At 32.8% G+C, this 21,909-nt stretch overlaps 2 protein-coding genes across 2 annotated transcripts; both read left to right on the forward strand.

The window, feature by feature from the left end:
• Nucleotides 1-8,044: 8,044 nt before the first annotated feature.
• On the forward strand, nt 8,045-12,153 carry LOC145104634 (ent-kaurene synthase 1, chloroplastic-like). The gene is made up of 15 exons (XM_079041842.1): nt 8,045-8,228; nt 8,341-8,484; nt 8,727-8,764; nt 8,847-9,132; nt 9,222-9,402; nt 9,470-9,678; nt 9,763-9,883; nt 9,952-10,049; nt 10,133-10,326; nt 10,403-10,515; nt 10,604-10,702; nt 10,817-11,032; nt 11,138-11,279; nt 11,358-11,603; nt 11,706-12,153. Exons 2-15 carry the CDS (start codon nt 8,367-8,369, stop codon nt 12,018-12,020), a joined length of 2,376 nt encoding a protein of 791 aa, XP_078897968.1. The 5' UTR covers nt 8,045-8,228; nt 8,341-8,366; the 3' UTR covers nt 12,021-12,153.
• A 1,364-nt stretch (nt 12,154-13,517) lies between these two features.
• Nucleotides 13,518-21,645, forward strand: LOC145104635 (ent-kaurene synthase 1, chloroplastic-like). Its single transcript, XM_079041843.1, has 14 exons — nt 13,518-13,632; nt 13,830-13,867; nt 13,963-14,248; nt 14,346-14,526; nt 18,713-18,924; nt 19,001-19,121; nt 19,308-19,405; nt 19,502-19,707; nt 19,789-19,901; nt 19,989-20,087; nt 20,170-20,385; nt 20,470-20,611; nt 20,734-20,979; nt 21,236-21,645. Exons 1-14 carry the CDS (start codon nt 13,518-13,520, stop codon nt 21,545-21,547), a joined length of 2,385 nt encoding a protein of 794 aa, XP_078897969.1. The 3' UTR covers nt 21,548-21,645.
• The last annotated feature ends 264 nt before the right edge of the window (nt 21,646-21,909 follow it).

Below are 21,909 nucleotides of genomic sequence, written 5' to 3' on the forward strand. Positions count from 1 at the left end.
CATGGTAAGTATAGTGAGAAGACTCACCTCGGATGATGAACAGCCCCTATAAACGCTGCTGCCATGCACCGGCCACTAACTCTGTGCCAAACCACAATTATCCTAATTAGGAACTAAGTCCAAACTCTCACTCATTAGGTCTAAAGGTAGTCCACTAACCAGCCCATCAATGACCTAAAACCCATTGGGCCAACCAAGGCCCAATAATAGACGGGCTATCCCAAGGCCCAACTCTCCCTCTAAAAGGCAAGCCCAACTCAATGGCCCAAAGCCCAATATAATATTCTCTGCTCAAAATCACTAATACACAAGCCCAAAAGTCCAGGCCCAACCCTTAGGGCCCAATAATAAATTCAGCCCAAAAGCTCACAGAGCGGTTACGCGGGGCGTACCTCCCTTGGTACGCTCAGCGTACACAAGTATGCAAGAAACTGATCGGGGACACCAACCCAATACGCGGGGCGTACTGGAATTACGTCGGGCGTACGCCCAGCTTTGCTTAGTCCATTCTCTTGGTCTTAACCCGTTAAGACCTTAGCTCATTTCTCAGATCTGGACTCCCTAACAGTTCTTACTCAATAAAGTTAGTGACTTTAAGCCTTTGCATGGCTGATATGATGACAAATACACAAAACAACCAATCTCTTATCTCAAAAATCTCATAACTCATGCATGGCTTGAAACCAACGTCCAAGACCTCATTTTTATGGATCCTCTCCACTAGAAACACTCTAAAGGACAAACATTAGGCTCTGGAGTGCAACAACTCATAAAGCTTCAAGCTTTGGGACCAAAAACCCTAAATTGGACCATAACATGCACAAATCAAAAGAGTGGTAAAGTTTGAAGCTTTATACCTCTATATGAAACTCCCAACTCAGATTTGCTCAGATCCAAGAGCTTGGACTCCCACTCCTTCTTCTCCGAAGCTTTCTCTTCTCTTCAAGAACACACAAACACTCTCCAAGGCTCACAAATGCACTCACAAGCTCTAAAACGAGGGTTAGGGCACACTTAGGGTTTGATGTCTGAGAATGGTGGCCAGAAATGAGGCCATCATATCCTTTATATAAGGGACTCACCCTAAATTAGGGTTTTCACTCTGGGCCTAGTACGCCCAGCGTACTAGGTGGCTCTGCTTGAAACTCACGCACATGAGTATGCTAAGGGTACACACATGTACGCCCAACGTACTCTGCTGCCACCTTTTTCAATTAAATGACTTATCATGCCATAACTTCAAACTTCCATTGCTTCCTCGATATAACTCGGTTTCCAATGAATCTCAAACCCACGGGAAGGTGACGAGATTCCCTAAGCTTCTAGCAACTCGTCGCAACCCCGAGACGTCCTCATGCCCAGTTGCAGCCCACGAACCCTAATCACGGACAATCCGAAACAGGATGTTACATAAAATTTAGGACGTTACATGTATTATTGTTATTTCAAGTTTGTTAAGGACGAAAATCATAACAAAAAGAAATCATAAGGACGATCGGAGTGCAAAAAAGAGTTTAGGGGCTCAACACACAATTTTGATCAAACCATAAGGACGGTTTCAATAATTTACTCTAAAAGAAATTATCCATGATATAAAAAAATATAAAAAAAACTAGGTATCATAATAGCTTAAAAATATAATTATAATAAAAATTTGTTTTATTTAATTTTTAAAAATAAAAAAGCAAATGAAGTTTTGAAGTTTTTTAGAAAATAAATATTTATAAAGAATAAAATAATTAAAAATAATTTATAAGTTTTAAATTACTTTTATTTATGTTATTTTTTTAAAAACAACTACCACATACAATGAAAATTAGTCCACAAATATTTTGTAAGAAATGTTCCATTTCATTCGTTTGTGACAATCAAATATGATATTTTCATTCTAGTGTAATGCTACTTTTCATTATCTTTTTAATTATTGCATACTAAACATTACCTTAGCTTGGAAAAAAGAGAGGACATTACTTTGAGTCTCAACTCCTTTCATTTTTATATAAAGCTATATATTATACCTATTCCGAAGGAGAACATGATGTTCGGATGGCCAACAGGTCCCGATTGAAACACCATGGTGCCCTAGACAACCCTTACGATTTTTTCCACACGATGATTGAGACTTATTGTCTAGGGCACCCCCATTCGGGAATATAAATAAACTCTTATCCCCATCCCCACACGATGCTTAGTTAGTCCCGATTTTTTCCACACGATGGTTGAGACTTATTGTCTCTCTCCTCTTCCTTCCCCTATTTTCCCCTGCACTTTTCCTTTTCCTTTGTATGCTTTACATTATGATTTGTATATTGTTGAAAAATGTGTATAACATAGTTTCAAAAATAGAATAAAAGATGAAAAACGTTACATTAATGCGAAAAAAATGATAGAATGTAAAATAGAGTATAACATATAGGGATGACAAAAAAAAACTCCATACCTGATGGGGAACCCGAAACCCGCACCTATTTTGACTTAGGGAATCCCAAGTTGATTGGGGATGGGGAATCCCCGAATAAAAAAATGGGGATGGGGATAAGGATATCCCTAATCCCCGACCCTGGACCTGGCCCCGATATATATTAATATATAAGAATAATACAAAACATATATTTATAGTATAATTTACAATACATAAAATTTGATCAAGGTAACCTAACTCATTAGCAATTACTTGGTTGAAATTATACCCTCCGGTCCTAACTCTATGGACCCTCCGGTCCTAACTCAACAACTCAAAATAATACACATTGATATGTGCATAATTAGCCATATGTTTAGTATAGATTTTTATTAATTTTTAGCTAATTATTTGCATAATATGGACAAAAGGTACTTAATAAGGTCTAAATTATATTTTCAGTCCAGAAGACATGCTTGGAAGCAAAAAGGAAGAAGGAGAAGCAATTAGAAGCTGGAGAATGAAGAAAGAAGAGAAAACCTGGAGATACTCGGCGAGTCCACGAAGCTCCTCGGCGAGTTCCGAAGAATGTTCGCGAAGTAATGTCCAGAATCCTTACCGCACACGGATTTAACAAAGGAACTCGGCGAGTTGGAGAGCTATTCGCCGAGTTGCCCCTGTTTTGAGATAAGTATAAATAAAGGATCTTATTCCGAATTGGGGGACTTTTACTGGCTTTTTGGGAGGATAACCTGTGATTGAAGAAACCCTTGGAGACCTGAAGAACCCTAATCTTTGATCTTTTGAAGACTCAAGGCGAATTAGGTTAAATTTTCCACTTAATCTTAGAAGTGAATCATGTTTAGATTAACTAAATTCTTTTTTGAGCTTGTTCTTACTGTAATCATGAGCTGAATTTTCGTAGTTTCTGTTTAGGAAAAACCAAGTTACTCCTATGGTTTGATTTAAACTTTTATTGATTGATTATTGGTGATTTTATTAAATTAAGTTTGTTAAAGAACCTTATGCATTAACCATAACTATTATCTGTTAATTGGAAGACAACTAGGCTGCATGAACATCTCTTAATTGTTAACCTCATATGATTTATGTGAACACTTCATTATATGCCTAGGATTAGTGAATATGAAACTAGGATTAACTAGAGAATGGGTAAATTAATGTGTGAGCTTGTTTGAGAAACCAACAAACAAGAGGTTAGTTGAATTACTAATTTGATTAACCAATTACAAATCTTATTTAATCCAAATAATTGAACTAGGGAGTTAATTAGTTTAAACAATTGGCCACTGCTTGAATTGATTAATTTTCTAAGGGTTAATAATAGTGAATGCGAATTTAACCACTATAGTTGGTAACCAATAACAATTAATTTATCACTTTATCATAAAATTAACCATAGGAGTGAATTGGTTGGACCTAAACAGAAACCCTTTATTAAATTTGGTGAATTTTTACTTGTTTTAGTTGATTAGTTAATTACTTGTTAGGTGGTGTGTTTAAGTTTCTAGTCTTGTAAAACTAGAGAAAAACCCTTTACTTTTATTATTTGTTTAGTTAAAATTAGTTATTAGTTTAATCTCCGTTCCCTGAGTTCGACACCCTACTTATCTAACTATACCACTAAAAGACAGGTTCACTGCCTTTGTGTGCTAAATTTATATTTTTAAAGTAGGAATAAAACCAGTGCATTTTACACACATCACACATCATAAATCACATAGACATAATGCAGGATATCACAGTACTCAATATAAACACATAAGGCATCTCAGTCACACAAAGATACCACTCATGGTAAGTATAGTGAGAAGACTCACCTCGGATGATGAACAGCCCCTATAAACGCTGCTGCCATGCACCGGCCACGAACTCTGTGCCAAACCACAATTATCCTAATTAGGAACTAAGTCCAAACTCTCACTCATTAGGTCTAAAGGTAGTCCACTAACCAGCCCATCAATGACCTAAAACCCATCGGGCCAACCAAGGCCCAATAATAGACGGGCTATCCCAAGGCCCAACTCTCCCTCTAAAAGGCAAGCCCAACTCAATGGCCCAAAGCCCAATATAATATTCTCTGCTCAAAATCACTAATACACAAGCCCAAAAGTCCAGGCCCAACCCTTAGGGCCCAATAATAAATTCAGCCCAAAAGCTCACAGAGGGGTTACGCGGGGCGTACCTCCCTTGGTACGCTCAGCGTACACAAGTATGCATGAAACTGATCGGGGACACCAACCCAATACGCGGGGCGTACTGGAATTACGCCGGGCGTACGCCCAGCTTTGCTTAGTCCATTCTCTTGGTCTTAACCCGTTAAGACCTTAGCTCATTTCTCAGATCTGGACTCCCTAACAGTTCTTACTCCATAAAGTTAGTGACTTTAAGCCTTTGCATGGCTGATATGATGACAAATACACAAAACAACCAATCTCTTATCTCAAAAATCTCATAACTCATGCATGGCTTGAAACCAACGTCCAAGACCTCATTTTTATGGATCCTCTCCACTAGAAACACTCTAAAGGACAAACATTAGGCTCTGGAGTGCAACAACTCATAAAGCTTCAAGCTTTGGGACCAAAAACCCTAAATTGGACCATAACATGCACAAATCAAAAGAGGGGTAAAGTTTGAAGCTTTATGCCTCTATATGAAACTCCCAACTCAGATTTGCTCAGATCCAAGAGCTTGGACTCCCACTCCTTCTTCTCCGAAGCTTTCTCTTCTCTTCAAGAACACACAAACACTTTCCAAGGCTCACAAATGCACTCACAAGCTCTAAAACGAGGGTTAGCGCACACTTAGGGTTTGATGTCTGAGAATGGTGGCTAGAAATGAGGCCATCATATCCTTTATATAAGGGACTCACCCTAAATTAGGGTTTTCACTCTGGGCCTACTACGCCCAACGTACTAGGTGGCTCTGCTTGAAACTCATGCACATGAGTATGCTAAGCGTACACACATGTACGCCCAGCGTACTCTGCTGCCACCTTTTTCAATTAAATGACTTATCATGCCATAACTTCAAACTTCTATTGCTTCCTCGATATAACTCCGTTCCCAATGAATCTCAAACCCACGGGAAGGTGACGAGATGCCCTAAGCTTCTAGCAACTCGTCGCAACCCCGAGACGTCCTCATGCCCGGTTGCAGCCCACGAACCCTAATCACGGACAATCCGAAACAGGATGTTACATAAAATTTAGGACGTTACATGTATTATTGTTATTTCAAGTTTGTTAAGGACGAAAATCATAACAAAAAGAAATCATAAGGACGACCGGAGTGCAAAAAAAAGTTTAGGGGCTCAACACACAATTTTGATCAAACCATAAGGACGATTTCAATAATTTACTCTAAAAGAAATTATCCATGATATAAAAAAAATATAAAAAAAACTAGGTATCATAATAGCTTAAAAATATAATTATAATAAAAATTTGTTTTATTTAATTTTTAAAAATAAAAAGCAAATGAAGTTTTGAAGTTTTTTAGAAAATAAATATTTATAAAGAATAAAATAATTAAAAATAATTTATAAGTTTTAAATTACTTTTATTTATGTTATTTTTTTAAAAACAACTACCACATACAATGAAAATTAGTCCACAAATATTTTGTAAGAAATGTTCCATTTCATTCGTTTGTGACAATCAAATACAATCAAATATGATATTTTCATTCTAGTGTAATGCTACTTTTCATTATCTTTTTAATTATTGCATACTAAACATTACCTTAGCTTGGACAAAAGAGAGGACATTACTTTGAGTCTCAACTCCTTTCATTTTTATATAAAGCTATATATTATACCTATTCCGAAGGAGAACATGATGTTCGGATGGCCAACAGGTCCCGATTGAAACACCATGGTGCCCTAGACAACCCTTACGATTTTTTCCACACGATGATTGAGACTTATTGTCTAGGGCACCCCCATTCGGGAATATAAATAAACTCTTATCCCCATTCCCACACGATGCTTAGTTAGTCCCGATTTTTTCCACACAATGGTTGAGACTTATTGTCTCTCTCCTCTTCCTTCCCCTCTTTTCCCCTGCACTTTTCCTTTTCCTTTGTATGCTTTACATTATGATTTGTATATTGTTGAAAAATGTGTATAACATAGTTTTAAAAATAGAATAAAAGATGAAAAACGTTACATTAATGCGAAAAAAATGATAGAATGTAAAATAGAGTATAACATATAGGGATGACAAAAAAAAAACTCCATACCTGATGGGGAACCCGAAACCCGCACCTATTTTGACTTAGGGAATCCCAAGTTGATCGGGGATGGGGAATCCCCGAATAAAAAAGTGGGGATGAGGATGGGGATGGGGATAAGGATATCCCTAATCCCCGACCCTGGACCCGGCCCCGATATATATTAATATATAAGAATAATACAAAACATATATTTATAGTACAATTTACAATACATAAAATTTGATCAAAGTAACCTAACTCATTAGCAATTACTTGGTTGAAATTATACTTTTTCTTTTTATTTTATCTAATTTAAACTAATATATAATTTTTTTTTTCTATCTAGTTTATCTATTTTACTTCAAATATCACTCTGATAATTTTTTTTTCTACTTTAATTTTCATGTATTTATTTAAATTTGATAGAAAATTAGTTTATATTTTTTAATTTTCTATGCAACCTATGAATATTTTTATAAAATCTTTAAACTTATGCTGGTAAAATTAAAATTTAGAGTTTTTCTATACGTAAAAGTTTTCATATTAAAAAAAGAAAAAAAATCCTCGATTCCACAGTCGCTGTTGGGGATGGGGATAAGAGTTTATTTATATTCCCGAACGGGGGTGATGATAGGGATAAGGATGGGGATTACAATGAAAATTCGATAATAAGGATAAGAATTGAGATCCTTTATATTCCCCGTCCCGTTGCCATCTCTAATAACAGTTTTAAAAAGTCATATCAGTACTAACTAAGCATACCAAATCAACATGATAAAAGTCAAACAATAATAAATGATCATTTACGCCAAAGAATAGAGTAAGAGAATAATTAATGCAACGATTATTGTGTAATCAAAACAAAAAGAATAATTAATACCTATGCTTTGTCGTTTTAAGCGTATCTTAAACTAAGAAAATGTTTATTATAAAGTATTAAACGGTGGGAACGAGAATGAATGCCACGTTCTAGTTGGCAATCGAACATTTTATTTTTTAAACTAGTTCCCACGGGTTATAAAATTAATTCAACTTTCATATTAAAAAATTATAATTATTAATCAATAATTTTAAATAAATTATTAACTAAGAGATATATTAAAAATTTAAAGTTATTATAATTTCAAATTTAACATATAATTAGAAAAAATAAATTTAAATTTTGAAGTCTGCCTAATATATCACATTGATATGTGACTTAATATTAATAATAAAAAGTTGTATCTGGGTGACACATGACAAAAAGATTAAAACTATTCTTTTATTAGAATTAGAATTAGGGATTTATATATTTAGTCCGAGCGTTGAGACGCGTTGAGACATATATGATACATCCAAAGATCCCCTCTAAAACTATTCTTTTATTAGAATTAGAATTAGGGATTTATATATTTAGTCCCAGCGTTGAGACATATATGATACATCCAAAGATCCCCTCTATTTCTACAAAGATCCTTTTGAATGATGATGGCGGATTAAAATGGCTCTCAAAACAGATTCCCTCCCACTCCCTCTTTATTCCTTCATGTTTCTATAACGCCTGTTTTCAAGGGTTCGCTTTCATCAACATCTGTCATTCTTAGTCTCAGGTAACTTCTCCACGACTTGAACTAAAGGGGACAATAAATTCATGATGAAATACTTTGAATTGGATCATGTGAATGACCTTCTTAAAAGGGTTTTTGATGCTTCTGGTTTTAGGAGATCAATTTCTCGACCAAACATCAATGAATATCGCACATATCACATCATCCGCCATGCTGGTTCCTTCATCACACAGATCACATCGCTCATGGGTGGTTGATTGTTGCATCGCGCAGTACAACCCATCGGGTCTTCGTACAGGTAAGTTAAGCAATTATGGACTTGAGGAGAGACTAAAATTTTGAAAATTCTACTTTAATCCGACATTTTGAAATCTGTTCCTCTGTTTAAAATCTGCAAAATCGTTCTTAATCTGTTAACTTATCGATTTTTTTTTCTTATGCGTTTAATTAGTCGATTATACCATAGTTGGGTTGATCATCTCTGGATTCACTTTTTGTGGCTCTTCATTTCCTGGCTTAATTCAGGTTTTTTGTTTGCAGCTTTTTCACAAGCTGGACAAGTTAATCCTACTTCCATGGTATTACTGAATGCATTCAGTTGCCCAAGTTACTTTGTTTGATCCAAATAATAAACTGATATTATCTACAAATTATATGTAGACCCTTGATGTGACCAAAGAACGAATCCAAAAGCTGTTCAACAATGTGGAAGTTTCTGTTTCTTCATATGACACCGCCTGGGTAGCCATGGTCCCTTCTCCAAACTCTCCCAAGTCCCCTTGTTTCCCTGATTGTCTGAACTGGTTAATGGATAATCAGCTTGATGATGGTTCATGGGGTCTTCTTCCTCATCATTCCCCATTGATTAAAGATACTCTCTCTTCAACATTAGCATGTGTACTTGCATTAAAACGATGGAATGTTGGGAAAGACCAAATTAACAAAGGTATGTGAGTAATGTGACCAATGCTCTCTCTTCCTTGTCATTACCTGTTCATATTCTCCTGATAATTAAACAATTGATTCTTGTTGCAGGTTTACATTACATTGAGTCAAATTTTGCTTCAGTCACTGACAAAAATCAAGCATCTCCATTTGGTTTTGACATCATATTTCCTGGTATGCTTGAGTTTGCGAAAGATTTGGATATAAAACTCCCTTTAAACCAAACACATTTGAGTGTGATGTTACATGAGAGAGAATTGGAGCTAAGAAGGTATGCTGGTTATTATCATTATATAACATATACTTATCAAAATTCTTAATTTGTTATCATCACTTAGATGTCATTCAAATGGGAGGGAAGCATACTTGGCATATATCTCAGAAGGACTTGGAAATTTGAATGACTGGAACATGGTGATGAAATATCAAATGAAGAATGGTTCTCTTTTCAACTCACCCTCAGCAACAGCTTCTGTTCTTATTCATCATCAAAATGCTGGTTGTCTTCATTATCTAACTTCACTCTTGGACAAATTTGGAAATGCAGGTATTCATTTCATACTTCATATATAGTCATTCAAATTTTACATTTTGCTAACAAGTGTAAGTGGTTTTGTGTGGTAAATATCAGTCCCAACAGTTTACCCTCTTGATTTATATGTGAGGCTTTCCATGGTTGACACACTTGAAAGATTGGGAATCAAACGACATTTCATGGTGGAAATCCAAAATGTTTTAGATGAAACATATAGGTAATGTTCATATTCATAATGTTAATGTCATAATGAGTTGGAAATATGATAAAATCCACAAAAAATAGATGTTGGGTGCAGGGGGATGTGCAAATATTCATGGATGTTGTCACTTGTGCTTTAGCTTTTCGGGTATTAAGAAGCAATGGGTATGAAGTCTCTTCGGGTATATTTCTTAAAAAAACAAACATATGACAAGTCATTTCCCCTAAATCTTCTCATCTTTTTTGTTTCATTACTTATGTGTAGATCCATTGGCTAAAATCACCAAAGAGGGGGATTACATGAATTCACCCGAAAAGCCTTTCAATGACATATACACATCTCTTGAAGTGTATAAGGCATCACAGATCATATATCAAGAGGAGTTACATTTTGGAGAACAAAACTTGACAAGTTATCTCCCTTCAAGTAACAAGCTCTCTAATTGTATTCACAAAGAGGTGTTCAACTTTTCACTTTGACAAATTATCTCCCTTAAGGAAAGAATCCACATATCTGAATTTCTTACTAAATCAGGTGGATGATGCTCTTAAGTTCCCCTTCAATGGCAGCCTAGAACGCATGTCCACTAGAAGAAACATAGAGCATTACAATTTAAACCACACAAGAATCTTGAAAACTACATATAGGTGATGTCTTATTTTCAAGTCTTAAAACAATTCAGATTATTATATTTTACAAATGCATAGCCCTTAAAATCTTGTACTCAAATTCCAGCTCATCAAACATTAGCAACAAAGATTACCTAAAGTTAGCAGTGCAAGATTTCAATGCATGCCAATCTGTTTATCGTGGAGAACTAAAAGATCTTGAAAGGTCTGTATCTAAATTCTAAAGCTTTATCAGTGATCCCTTTTTTCTTTTTTTGAATTTACGGTTAAAGCCCATAACTTTTTAATGAGTTAATAAATCTTGATGTAATTTTAAAAGGTGGGTGGTGGAGAATAGATTGGATAAGCTCAAATTTGCTAGACAGAAGACAGCCTACTGTTACTTTTCTGCTGCTTCGTTTCTTTCTTCCCCTGAATTATCAGATGCCCGAATTTCATGGGCCAAAAGTAGCATCCTCACTACAGTAATTGATGACTTTTTTGATGTTGGAGGATCTATGGATGAACTGGTGAACTTTGTTCAGATCATTGAAAAGTATATACATCCAATTATATATATATATATATATATATATATATATATATATATATATTATATATATCCAGATAATCTTTTATCATATACTTTTATAAACCACAGATGGAATGTAAATGTTGAAAATGATTGCTGTTCAGAGGAAGTTGGCATTTTATTTTTAGCACTTAAGGATGCAGTCTGTTGGATTGGAGACAAAGCCTTTAAGATTCAAGAACGCAACATAACAAGCCATGTTATTGAAATTGTAAGATGAATTCCTTTCTCCCTTTAAAATTTACAAAAAAAATGGTATTACTATTTATTCAGTTATTTGTTTGAACAGTGGTTGGATTTGGTGAAGAGTATGTTGAGAGAAGCTATATGGGCAAAAGATGGTTCAATTCCAACAATAAATGAGTATATGGAAAATGGTTATGTATCATTTGCTTTAGGCCCAATTGTCCTCCCTACTCTTTACTTTTTAGGGGCAAAATTGTCAGAGGAAGTTGTTCAGAGCTCAGAGTATCACAAGCTTTATGAGCTTATGAGCACTCAGGGTCGTCTCATGAATGATATCCATAGCTTCAAGGTAGCTGTTCTCTGTCACTGTCACTGTTACTGTTACTGTTACTGTTACTGTTACTGTTACTGATACTGATATTGACACTGGTAATGAGTTGTGTGAATGCAGAGAGAAATGAAGGCGGGGAAATTGAATGCTGTAGCATTGTACATGAGTGATGGAAAGAGTGGGAGTGTGGAAGAAGAGGTTGTAGAGGAGATGAAGATTTTGACCGAAAGTCAAAGGAAAGAGATGATGAAATTAGTTTTGGAAACAAAAGGAAGTGTTGTTCCAAGAGTATGCAAAGATGTATTTTGGAACATGTGCAATGTGTTGAATCTTTTTTATGCGACAGATGATGGGTTCACTGGAAATGCCATTCTTGATGTCGTCAAGGAAATTATTTATGAACCTGTGTCCCATGAGTTGATGCTTGAAGAATAGTTGTAAATTTGTAATTAGGTTGGAAAGATTGTTGTTTGAAAGATCATATTAGTATTATCAATCTTAAATTGGAAAGTAAAATGGTGGTTGCTAATTAATATGAATTCGTATTATAGATTAGCATTCTCAAAAATGATACAAGCATACTAGTATTCTCTACTCATGTTTTTTTTTTTTTTTTTTTTTTTTTTTAAATATAGTTTGTTAGCTTTTGTTTTACTTTATCCTTTAACATGCCCCCAAATGACCAAATCAAACATTTGGAATTTAGCTATTGTTTTTACTCATGTTCTTTTTTTTGAAATATAGTTTGTTAGCTATTATTTTACTTTAGCCTTTAATATGGCCTCCAAATGACAAAATCAAACATTTGGAACTTATTTTATATAGTAGGTCGTAGACCCAATTTTGGATTTTTTTAATAAGCAGTTGAAACCGAATGTGAGGTCCTAAATCAAACATATACTACAATTTATTTAGGCTCAGTTCCATTCATCTTTTTGTTATTTAAATATTCAACCGAACGTTAACCAATCTTTAAAAAAAAAAGTATAACTAATATACCGACCGTCCTAATTTAATTACAACTTTTTTGGTTTATAAAATTCGAGTCTAATATTCTCCGAATAGAATATCACATAGAACCTTTTGCTCGTCTGCATTAACACGAAAAAAAAAAAACAATACATTCTACTCATAATGTGAATTATAGGATTCGAATTGAACCTATTTTCTTCGATGTTAGTTAGAGAATCTAATAACCTGATAATAATCATCATCATGCACAAACTCAGTCTAGCTCTATGTGCATTGTCCCCCAATTTTGAAGCTTGTAATTTCGTTACCTAACATGATTTTCAATTCATTATCATACACTTCAATTGTTATGTTTATTACCAATTCATTGACATTGATCTTAATATTGATTTATCAGTTAATGTTATTTTGGAGAATATGTTGTCTAATATTATAATAACATTTGTATTATTATGTCTAGGGGACAAAAAAAAAAAATTAAATCTTGAAATTTGAAGGGCCCGTTTTTTTGTGTTTGCCCCGGCCTCACTTGGTTTCAACCGGCCTAGAATTCCTATTGCTAGCTCCCAACGATTCGCTTGATGGGTATATTACGACACCAGTATGCTGTTGGCAAATTCGTAAATATAATGAAATGGAGTGGTATAAAGCTGACCATGTGGCCAATTTAAATAGATCGTATCGGAGGTATTCTTTCAGCCTATTATATATTGATCATATCAGTCTTCATTATGTATGAAAAACCATGCATGGAAATTGCAACTTGTTTGTAATATAATCACCTTCTTCTTCTATGCTTCTCTCTTTCAACGTCTCTCTATCATCTTCAGGTAACTTCTCTACGACTTTGAACAAATGGAGACACGAAACTCATGATAAAATACTAATAACTGGAACATATGCATGCAAATGATCACTTTCTTAATTAAAATTAGGGAATAGTTTCTCAAGGAAACATCAATGAATATCACACAGATCACATCAGTCATGGTAGTCTCTTCATCACCCGTATCACGTAGGCCATGGGTGGTTGGTTGTTGCATGCAGCAATACAGTTCATCGCCTCTTCGTAAAGGTACGTAAGTTGAGCAATTACTTATTGACTAGATTAGAGAGTAAAGAAATCTTTTTGAAATCTGGTTTTCCTCATCCTTAAAAAAATCTTTTTGAATTTAATAGATAGAGATTCTTGACATGCTGGATGAATCTGATAATCTATCAAGAAAGAAAATCGTTAATTCGGATTTTTTTTTTTCTTTTAATTATTTGCAGCTTCTTCACATTCTGAACAAGCTAATCCTGCTGTTATGGTATGATCACTCACTGCGTTCAGTTCCCCATTCACGTTCTTTGATTTGTTTGAAATATAAAAAACTGTTATTATATATCTACAAATTATATGCAGAACCTCGATATGACCAAAGAGCGAATTCGGAAGCTGTTCAGCAATGTGGAGGTTTCTGTTTCTTCATATGACACAGCCTGGGTAGCCATGGTTCCTTCTCCAAACTCTCCCAAGTCCCCTTGTTTCCCTGATTGTCTGAACTGGTTAATGGATAATCAGCTTGATGATGGTTCATGGGGTCTTCTTCCTCATCGTTCCTCATTAATTAAAGATACTCTCTCTTCAACATTAGCATGTGTACTTGCATTAAAACGATGGAATGTTGGGAAAGATCAAATTAACAAAGGTATGTGGCTGCATGTGTGCATGCATGCTCTCTTCCTGCCACTGTTTGTTTATGTACTCCAGAATCCAGATAATTAAACAATCGAATCTTGTTGCAGGTCTACATTATATCGAGTCAAATTTTGCTTCAGCTAATGACAAGAGTCAACTATCTCCATTTGGATTTGACATTATATTTCCTGGTATGCTTGAGTATGCGAACGACTTGAACATAAAGCTCCCTTTAAACCAAACAGATTTGAGTGTGATGTTACATGAGAGAGAACTGGAGCTTAGAAGGTACGTATGCCGATTATTATGATGATAACATATACTTGTCCATTATAACATAAAGGATTTTGGAATATATACGGGAACCCTCCTAATTAGACACAAAGTTGATAATGCACAAATTGAACTTTTGAATATTTTTCATGCGTAACCTTTTAATTATATAATATTTTTTTGTTTATATCCGGTTCTTACTAAAATTTCATTTTACATAACTATTATGTAATGTATACAAACATTTTAGTTTTTATTAGAACTATATAACTAAATTCATTTTAAAATATTATATCATAAAAAATTGGTTAATATCTTTAAACTAATACCGATATTGAATATATTTTTAGATAAGTTAATGTATTACATATTCATAATTTATAACTTTTTAAGTTGATATAGAAATATGAGTATAGTAAATAAATTATGAGTTAAAATTTTTAATGTTTATACTTGAAGACGAGAGGGGGCTTATAAGAATTAAAATGATAGATTATTGTTTATATAGTGGATAGAAATGATTTGTATATAATAGTTTTTTCTCCATAAATAAAATTTTCAGTTTTATAAAGTTATATAATACACTATTTTAGAGTATAAATTTTTGTATGCAGAAGAAAAATGCTATGTACTTTCTTAGTAACATCTTCATTGTTATACCGACACAATCTGTTTTGGTGGTACATACGTAATTTGTGACTTATTATGAATCTTTCACTACTTAAATGGTTGGTTTATGTGAACTATTTTCTTATTGTATAGTCACCTACTATTATTTAACTATTTATGTATCTATTATAACATTATATTTTTATATTCTTTTCTATAAGCATTTATATATTGTCCTCTTAATTATATTTTATATTCAAAAAATTTAATATTATTTTACTAATTTATCTCATTTATTGAATATGAAAAATAAAAGATATTAATTTGATAAAATTATTAATTAAAAAGTATTTGGCAATGAGGTTGAAGAGGCAAAAATATCATGTATTTAAAAACAGCAAATATAATATTTTTATCATTTTTTTTTTAATTTTCGTAACTAAATGGTTGATAAAATAATAGTAAAATCAAGTATGATATATCCTTAAAATGAAAATTAGTGAAATAGATGTCACGTGATCATTTGTAAATTCACATAGCTAACATATAAACTATAGTTTTTTAAATAATTAATGCATACTAATTATTTATATTTGACATATATATATATATATATATATATATATATATATATATATATATATATATATATATATATATATATAGTTTTTACATCAAATCTAAAAATAGAAACAATTTATTTTTTCGCTATTGCTTTCAACAAAACATATTCAATAGTGATTTTTAGTTTGAATAATTTATAATAAAAAATTATCAAAATATATTCACCATGAAAATTATTTTAAATGTACAAATTAACTCCCTGTAAGGGTTTCATCTATTGAAAAATAATATTGATTCTTTATTACATATATTTATAATAAACTTAAATGAAACAAGTAACAATAAAGTGTAAATTAAAAAGAATATTGTGGGCCATACTTTTGTGTTGAGAGGGTTCTAAAACTTGGGGACTTCCTGCCGACTTGAAGATTGTTTCTAACAGACGCCGGCATGGATATTGACTTGGTTTATTGCAAAAAATAATGGTTATTCGCGATTTTCTTTGTATAAATTACCAAAACCGTTGGACATAACTACAATAAAGATTTTTTTTTTTAACTCTATAAATTCTGAAATTTTATTTTAAAATGTTAAATATTTATACTTTGATATTTAATTTTTTTTAATCAAACTTGTATAATATACCGTTCTCACACATTGTTAATTTCATCATATAACATAATCTATTTTCTTGGTTATTGCTCTCTTTACTTATTATCTTTTAACTTTAAATGGCAAATTCGTATTTATTAAATTTAACTTCTTATATCTATTTGTCTAAGTGAAAAGTGAAAATTCTCCACTTGGATTTCACTTCTTGCTATTTAATTTGCTAAACATTAAACATTATATAATTACCAAAAAAGATTCAGTTCCTTTTTGAAATAATAAATATGTAACATTGAGAAACAATATAAGAAACTAAAAGAGTGACCAAAGGTCCAAACGAGATATTGGGTCAACCCAAAGCATAAATTCATATATTAGGTCAAACCAAAGCATTTTTCATTTTTTCTCCAACTGTGCAGCATATTTCACTTTGTTGTAGTAAAAAATAAATATTTATATAAAAGACAAGATATAGTTTAGAATAAAATTTATAAAAAAAAACATAACCATAAAAGTAAACATGCAAAACAAAAAAATCTTTAAAAAACATGTAAAAAAATAATTCTGTAAATAAAAACTAATGTTGTAAAAATGAATGTTCAAAAAAATTAAAAAAAAAATTGTAAAAAATATTAAAAAGAAAATTTATACAAAATCAAAGAAAAAGAAAACTAAGTTTTTAAAAGCATAAAACAAACAAAGTTGTAAAAGAAATGGGGAAATTTTTGTACAATGTTGAACAAACAAAGTTGTAAAAGAAATGCGGAAATTTTTGTACAAATATGTTGAGCAAAATTCATAGAAAAAAAAATGAAAGTAGGAAAAAAATTGTAAAAAACAAGGAAAAATATGGGGACATGGGTCAAAGCACGACTTTTTCTTTCAAATATTGCACAAAATAAATAAAAAGGTTACCTTATAAAATCGTTGTTAATATATTAAAATTATTGTTAATCGGGGTGATGTACAACTTTGGAAGGAAGGGTATGCAAATGGATACCTTTGATTAGTTACTAGCTAGAACCAAAGTTGTAAAACTCATTACTCGGTATCTGATCGGCCGACTACCGAGTAGCGAGTACTTGAGAGTACTCTGGGAGTACTCAGATTTGGTAATTCATATATAAATATTTTTAGGTAAATTATATATGTCAAAATAATAAGTTAAAACCATAAGTTGATTGAAATATATAACAAAATTAGATAAATATGAATACATCAAAACTGAAAAACACATAATGGACTCACTTTGTGAGCAATTACTAAAATTTATGATATATATGTAATAATAATTGTGTGTTAAATAATAAATTATTAAGTATATTATACATATTAATCACTGAGTTGACCGAGTTTTACAACATTGCTCAGTTCAGTAAGGGGTCGATCGGGGAGTACTCAGAATTCTGTAACTCGTCTCGGTAAGGGGCCAAGTAGCGAGTACTCGGAGAAGTAATCGGCAAACTCGGCAAGTTTTACAACACTAACTAGAATTACCGTTTTTATTCTTAAAAAAAATATTATATATATATATATATACATATATATATATATATATATATATATATATATATATATATTAGGATTGCATACCCTTGTAAAATTCCATGCATACCCAAATTAAATCCAACCATCATAAAACGGGAATTCCTCGAGGAAAATGGCAACTATATTTGAGGGAATGGAATTATTTTGAAATACTTTTCATTAATAAAAAAACCAAAAAAAAAATAATTCCACAAATCCTAATCCAGTTGGGTTTTATCTACAAAATTAAAGAAAACTACAAAGTATTTGAATCCAAGAAAAACACAAACTCTATTATATATATTAACAAGTTTTATCAAACAAACTAGAAACTAGGAAAACAAATCCCAAAAATCAAAACCTAAGAAACCCTAATCGTTGGACACAATCCGAAGGTGAGAATCGCCGGCTTTTTCCTTCTTATAATATATACCTTGCTTTAACAAAATGTCGTCAAACTTTGACAAAATGCCGTTTTAAGTCACAGATGTATATAAAAATGAATAATAGTAGAAAATATATATAAATTTATTAATTATATACAAAATTGTCACATTAAGTTACTTTTGACAAACGATGTGGCTCACCACGACTCAAAAAAAGCTTGAGGTTTGACATTGCCGCCATGTCACACCTTACGTTATTTAGAACCATGATATTTCTAGGGTAAATGGTTGGGAAGTGGTGGTTATGTGGTGTTAAGGTGACTAAACTGTTTGTGTTAAGGTGTTATGGGTACATGACTTTGTATGTACTGTCTTATTTTTAAGTAATTTGAGTTCTCACTGAAAAGAAAATAATGATCATAACAAATTTCAAGCAAACTATTTGACAAATAGAATGCATAAAAGTCCTTACTAACAATTCTTCATCATTTATTGTCATTTCTTAGATGTTACTCAAATGAGAAGAAAGCGTACTTGGCATACGTCTCAGAAGGACTCGGAAATTTCCATGACTGGAATATGGTGATGAAGTATCAGATGAAGAATGGTTCTGTCTTCAATTCACCCTCAGCAACAGCTGCTGCTCTTATTCATAATCAAAACGATGCTGGTTGTCTTGATTATTTAAGTTCACTCTTGAACAAATTTGGGAATGCAGGTATATATTCCTTTCATAGTCATCCATTTCCTATGCATGAAGCTTACATACTGCTAATATGTTTAAGTGATCTCAGTTCCAACAGTTTACCCTCTTGATTTATACATTCGACTTTGCATGGTTGACACACTTGGTAGATTGGGAATCACACGCCATTTTAAGATGGAAATCCAAAATGTTTTAGACGAAACTTACAGGTAATGTTCATATATACTTGTTGAACCAACTGAGTTCATCTTTTTTTTTAAATTAAAAGAATCTGAAACTTTCTTATATATGTAATGTAAAACTCATTTGGTCAACCAGTACATAATTTTAATGCATTAGCTAGAAATATTCTCTAAATTTCTTAGTTGGAAATATAATATTAGCCACAAAAATAGATGTTGGGTGCAGGGGGACAGCCAAATATTCATGGATGTTGTCACTTGTGCTCTAGCCTTTCGATTACTAAGGATAAATGGATATCAAGTCTCATCAGGTATATTTCTTAAAAATGAAACTTATGCCAAGTTATTTACACTAAATTAATCTACTTATCTTTTTATGTTTCATCATCACTTGGCTTGTGTTGTAGATCCATTAGCTAAAATTACTAAAAAGGGGGATTACATGAGTTCATGTAAAGATGGTTTTAAAGATGTATATGCAGCTCTTGAAGTGTTTAAGGCATCACAGATTATATATCAAGAGGAATTGGCTGGTTTGGGAGAACAAAATTCGAGGTCGACTGATTTCCTTAAAAGGGAAATATCCATTGATTCTAACTGTATTCATAGAGAGGTGCTCTAATATTCCATTTGACAAGTTATCCCCCTTTAATTATAATATTCACAGATCTGATCATCTTTATAATTAAATCAGGTGGATGATGCACTTAAGCTTCCCTTCAATGGTAGTCTAGAACGCATGTCCACTAGAAGAAATATAGAGCATTACAATTTAGACAATAGAATAATATTGAAAACCACATATAGGTGAGGTCTTATTTGGAATCCTAAAACAAAAGTTAGATTTTATATTTATCTGACTTCATAATCCTGAATATTATACTTTAATGACAGCTCATTAAACATTAGCAATGAAGATTACCTAAGGTTGGCAGTGGAAGATTTTAATGCATGCCAATCTATTTATCGTGAAGAAATAAAAGATCTTGAAAGGTGTGTATATAAAGCCTTATCATTGATCCTATTTTTATGTTTCAATTTGTTTGTAAATCTTGGTGTCATTTTGTATGGGTAGGTGGGTGGTGGAGTTTAGATTGGACAAGCTCAAGTTTGCTAGGCAAAAGACAGCCTACTGTTACTTCTCTGCTGCTTCAACTTTTCCCTCTCCTGAATTATCAGACGCAAGAATTTCATGGGCCAAAAGTTGTATGCTCACTACAGTGATGGATGACTTCTTTGATGGCGGGGGGTCTATAGATGAACTGGTGAACTTGGTTCAGACAGTTGAAAAGTAAGTATATATAACATCCTAAATATATGCTTTTTAAATAATCTTGATCCCTAGTTATAACTTACATATAATGCTCAACCACAGATGGAATGTAGATGTCCAAAATGATTGTTGTTCAGAGGAAGTTCGCATTCTATTTTTAGCAATTAAAGATACGGCCAGTTCGAATATAGACAAAGCGTTTAAGTGGCAAGAACGAGACATAACAAGTCATGTTATTGAAATTGTAAGATGAAATCATTTGGGGGCATCTCATGACTTTCGTATATATATACTTAATTTCTTAGTTTTTCCTACTGAATTTTACAAAACGATGGTATTAATTTAGTTATTTGTTTTATAAAACAGTGGGTGGATGTGGTGAAGAGTATGTTGAGAGAAGCTATATGGGCTAGAGATGGTTCAGTGCCAACAATGACCGAGTATATAGAAAATGGTTTATTATCATTTGCTTTAGGTCCAATTGTGCCTCTGGCTATATACTTTGTGGGGCCAAAATTGTCAGAGGAGATCGTTCAAAGCTCTGAGTATCACAAGTTATTTGAGCTAATGAGCACTTATGGTCGTCTTCTAAATGATATACATACCTTTAAGGTAGATGTTTTCCACTTCATCATCTTGTAAGCTTGATTGCACTCATAGTGGCACAAAAGTTGCAACTATTTGTACCACACATAAAGGTGGGACATGGACTAGTTATGAATCTTTTATGTCTATGACATCTTCGGTATTAATAATATATAGCCCCTGAAGGCTTTATCCATCTAGCTAGTCTCCTCTATGCGAACTCTAAAGATGTGAAAAATACTACTACTAGTACTAACAAGTTGCATGAATGGAATACATGTAGAGAGAATCGAAGGCGGGACAACTGAATGCTGTACCATTGTACATGAGTCATGGAAAGAGTACTGGGATTATGGAACAAGAAGCTGTAGAAGAGATTAAAATGCTGATGGAGAATCATAGGAGAGAAATGATGAAATTAGTGTTGGAAACAAAGGGAAGTATTGTTCCGAAAGCTTGCAAAGATGCATTTTGGAGCATGTGCAATGTGGTGAATCTTTTTTATGCAAAAGACGACGGGTACACTGGAAATGCAATCCTTGATGTTGTCAAGGAAATCATCTATGACCCGGTATACCACCGACCAATGCTCTAAGAATAAAAATAAAACAAATTATATCATGTGTTTCTTTTATGCTTCTTTTTGTCTTATTTTATCGTTTGAATATCAGAATATGTTTCTTTTTGTTTATCGATTTTCTTCCACATAAGAGTTTTGCACAAAACTTATTTTGTTATCGTTGAGTTGTTTTTAAAAATTACGAAAGAAATACGCCTTATTAGTTATTACCTATGAAATATTACCGACAGATAAAGAGAAAATGTCATTGTAGCACAATAAACTTGTGTTATTTGCCCGATTTGGTTACTAATGTTTTTTTTTGCACAAAATTAAGGTCTCTAAAGTATAATTTTACCTGTTAAACAGCGGAATTATCCAATTTGAATCTGGTTTCA

Source organism: Lactuca virosa, chromosome 4 (assembly GCF_052849685.1).
Source record: "Lactuca virosa cultivar CGN04683 chromosome 4, Lactuca_virosa_CGN04683_v6, whole genome shotgun sequence".
Lineage (NCBI taxonomy): Eukaryota > Viridiplantae > Streptophyta > Magnoliopsida > Asterales > Asteraceae > Lactuca > Lactuca virosa.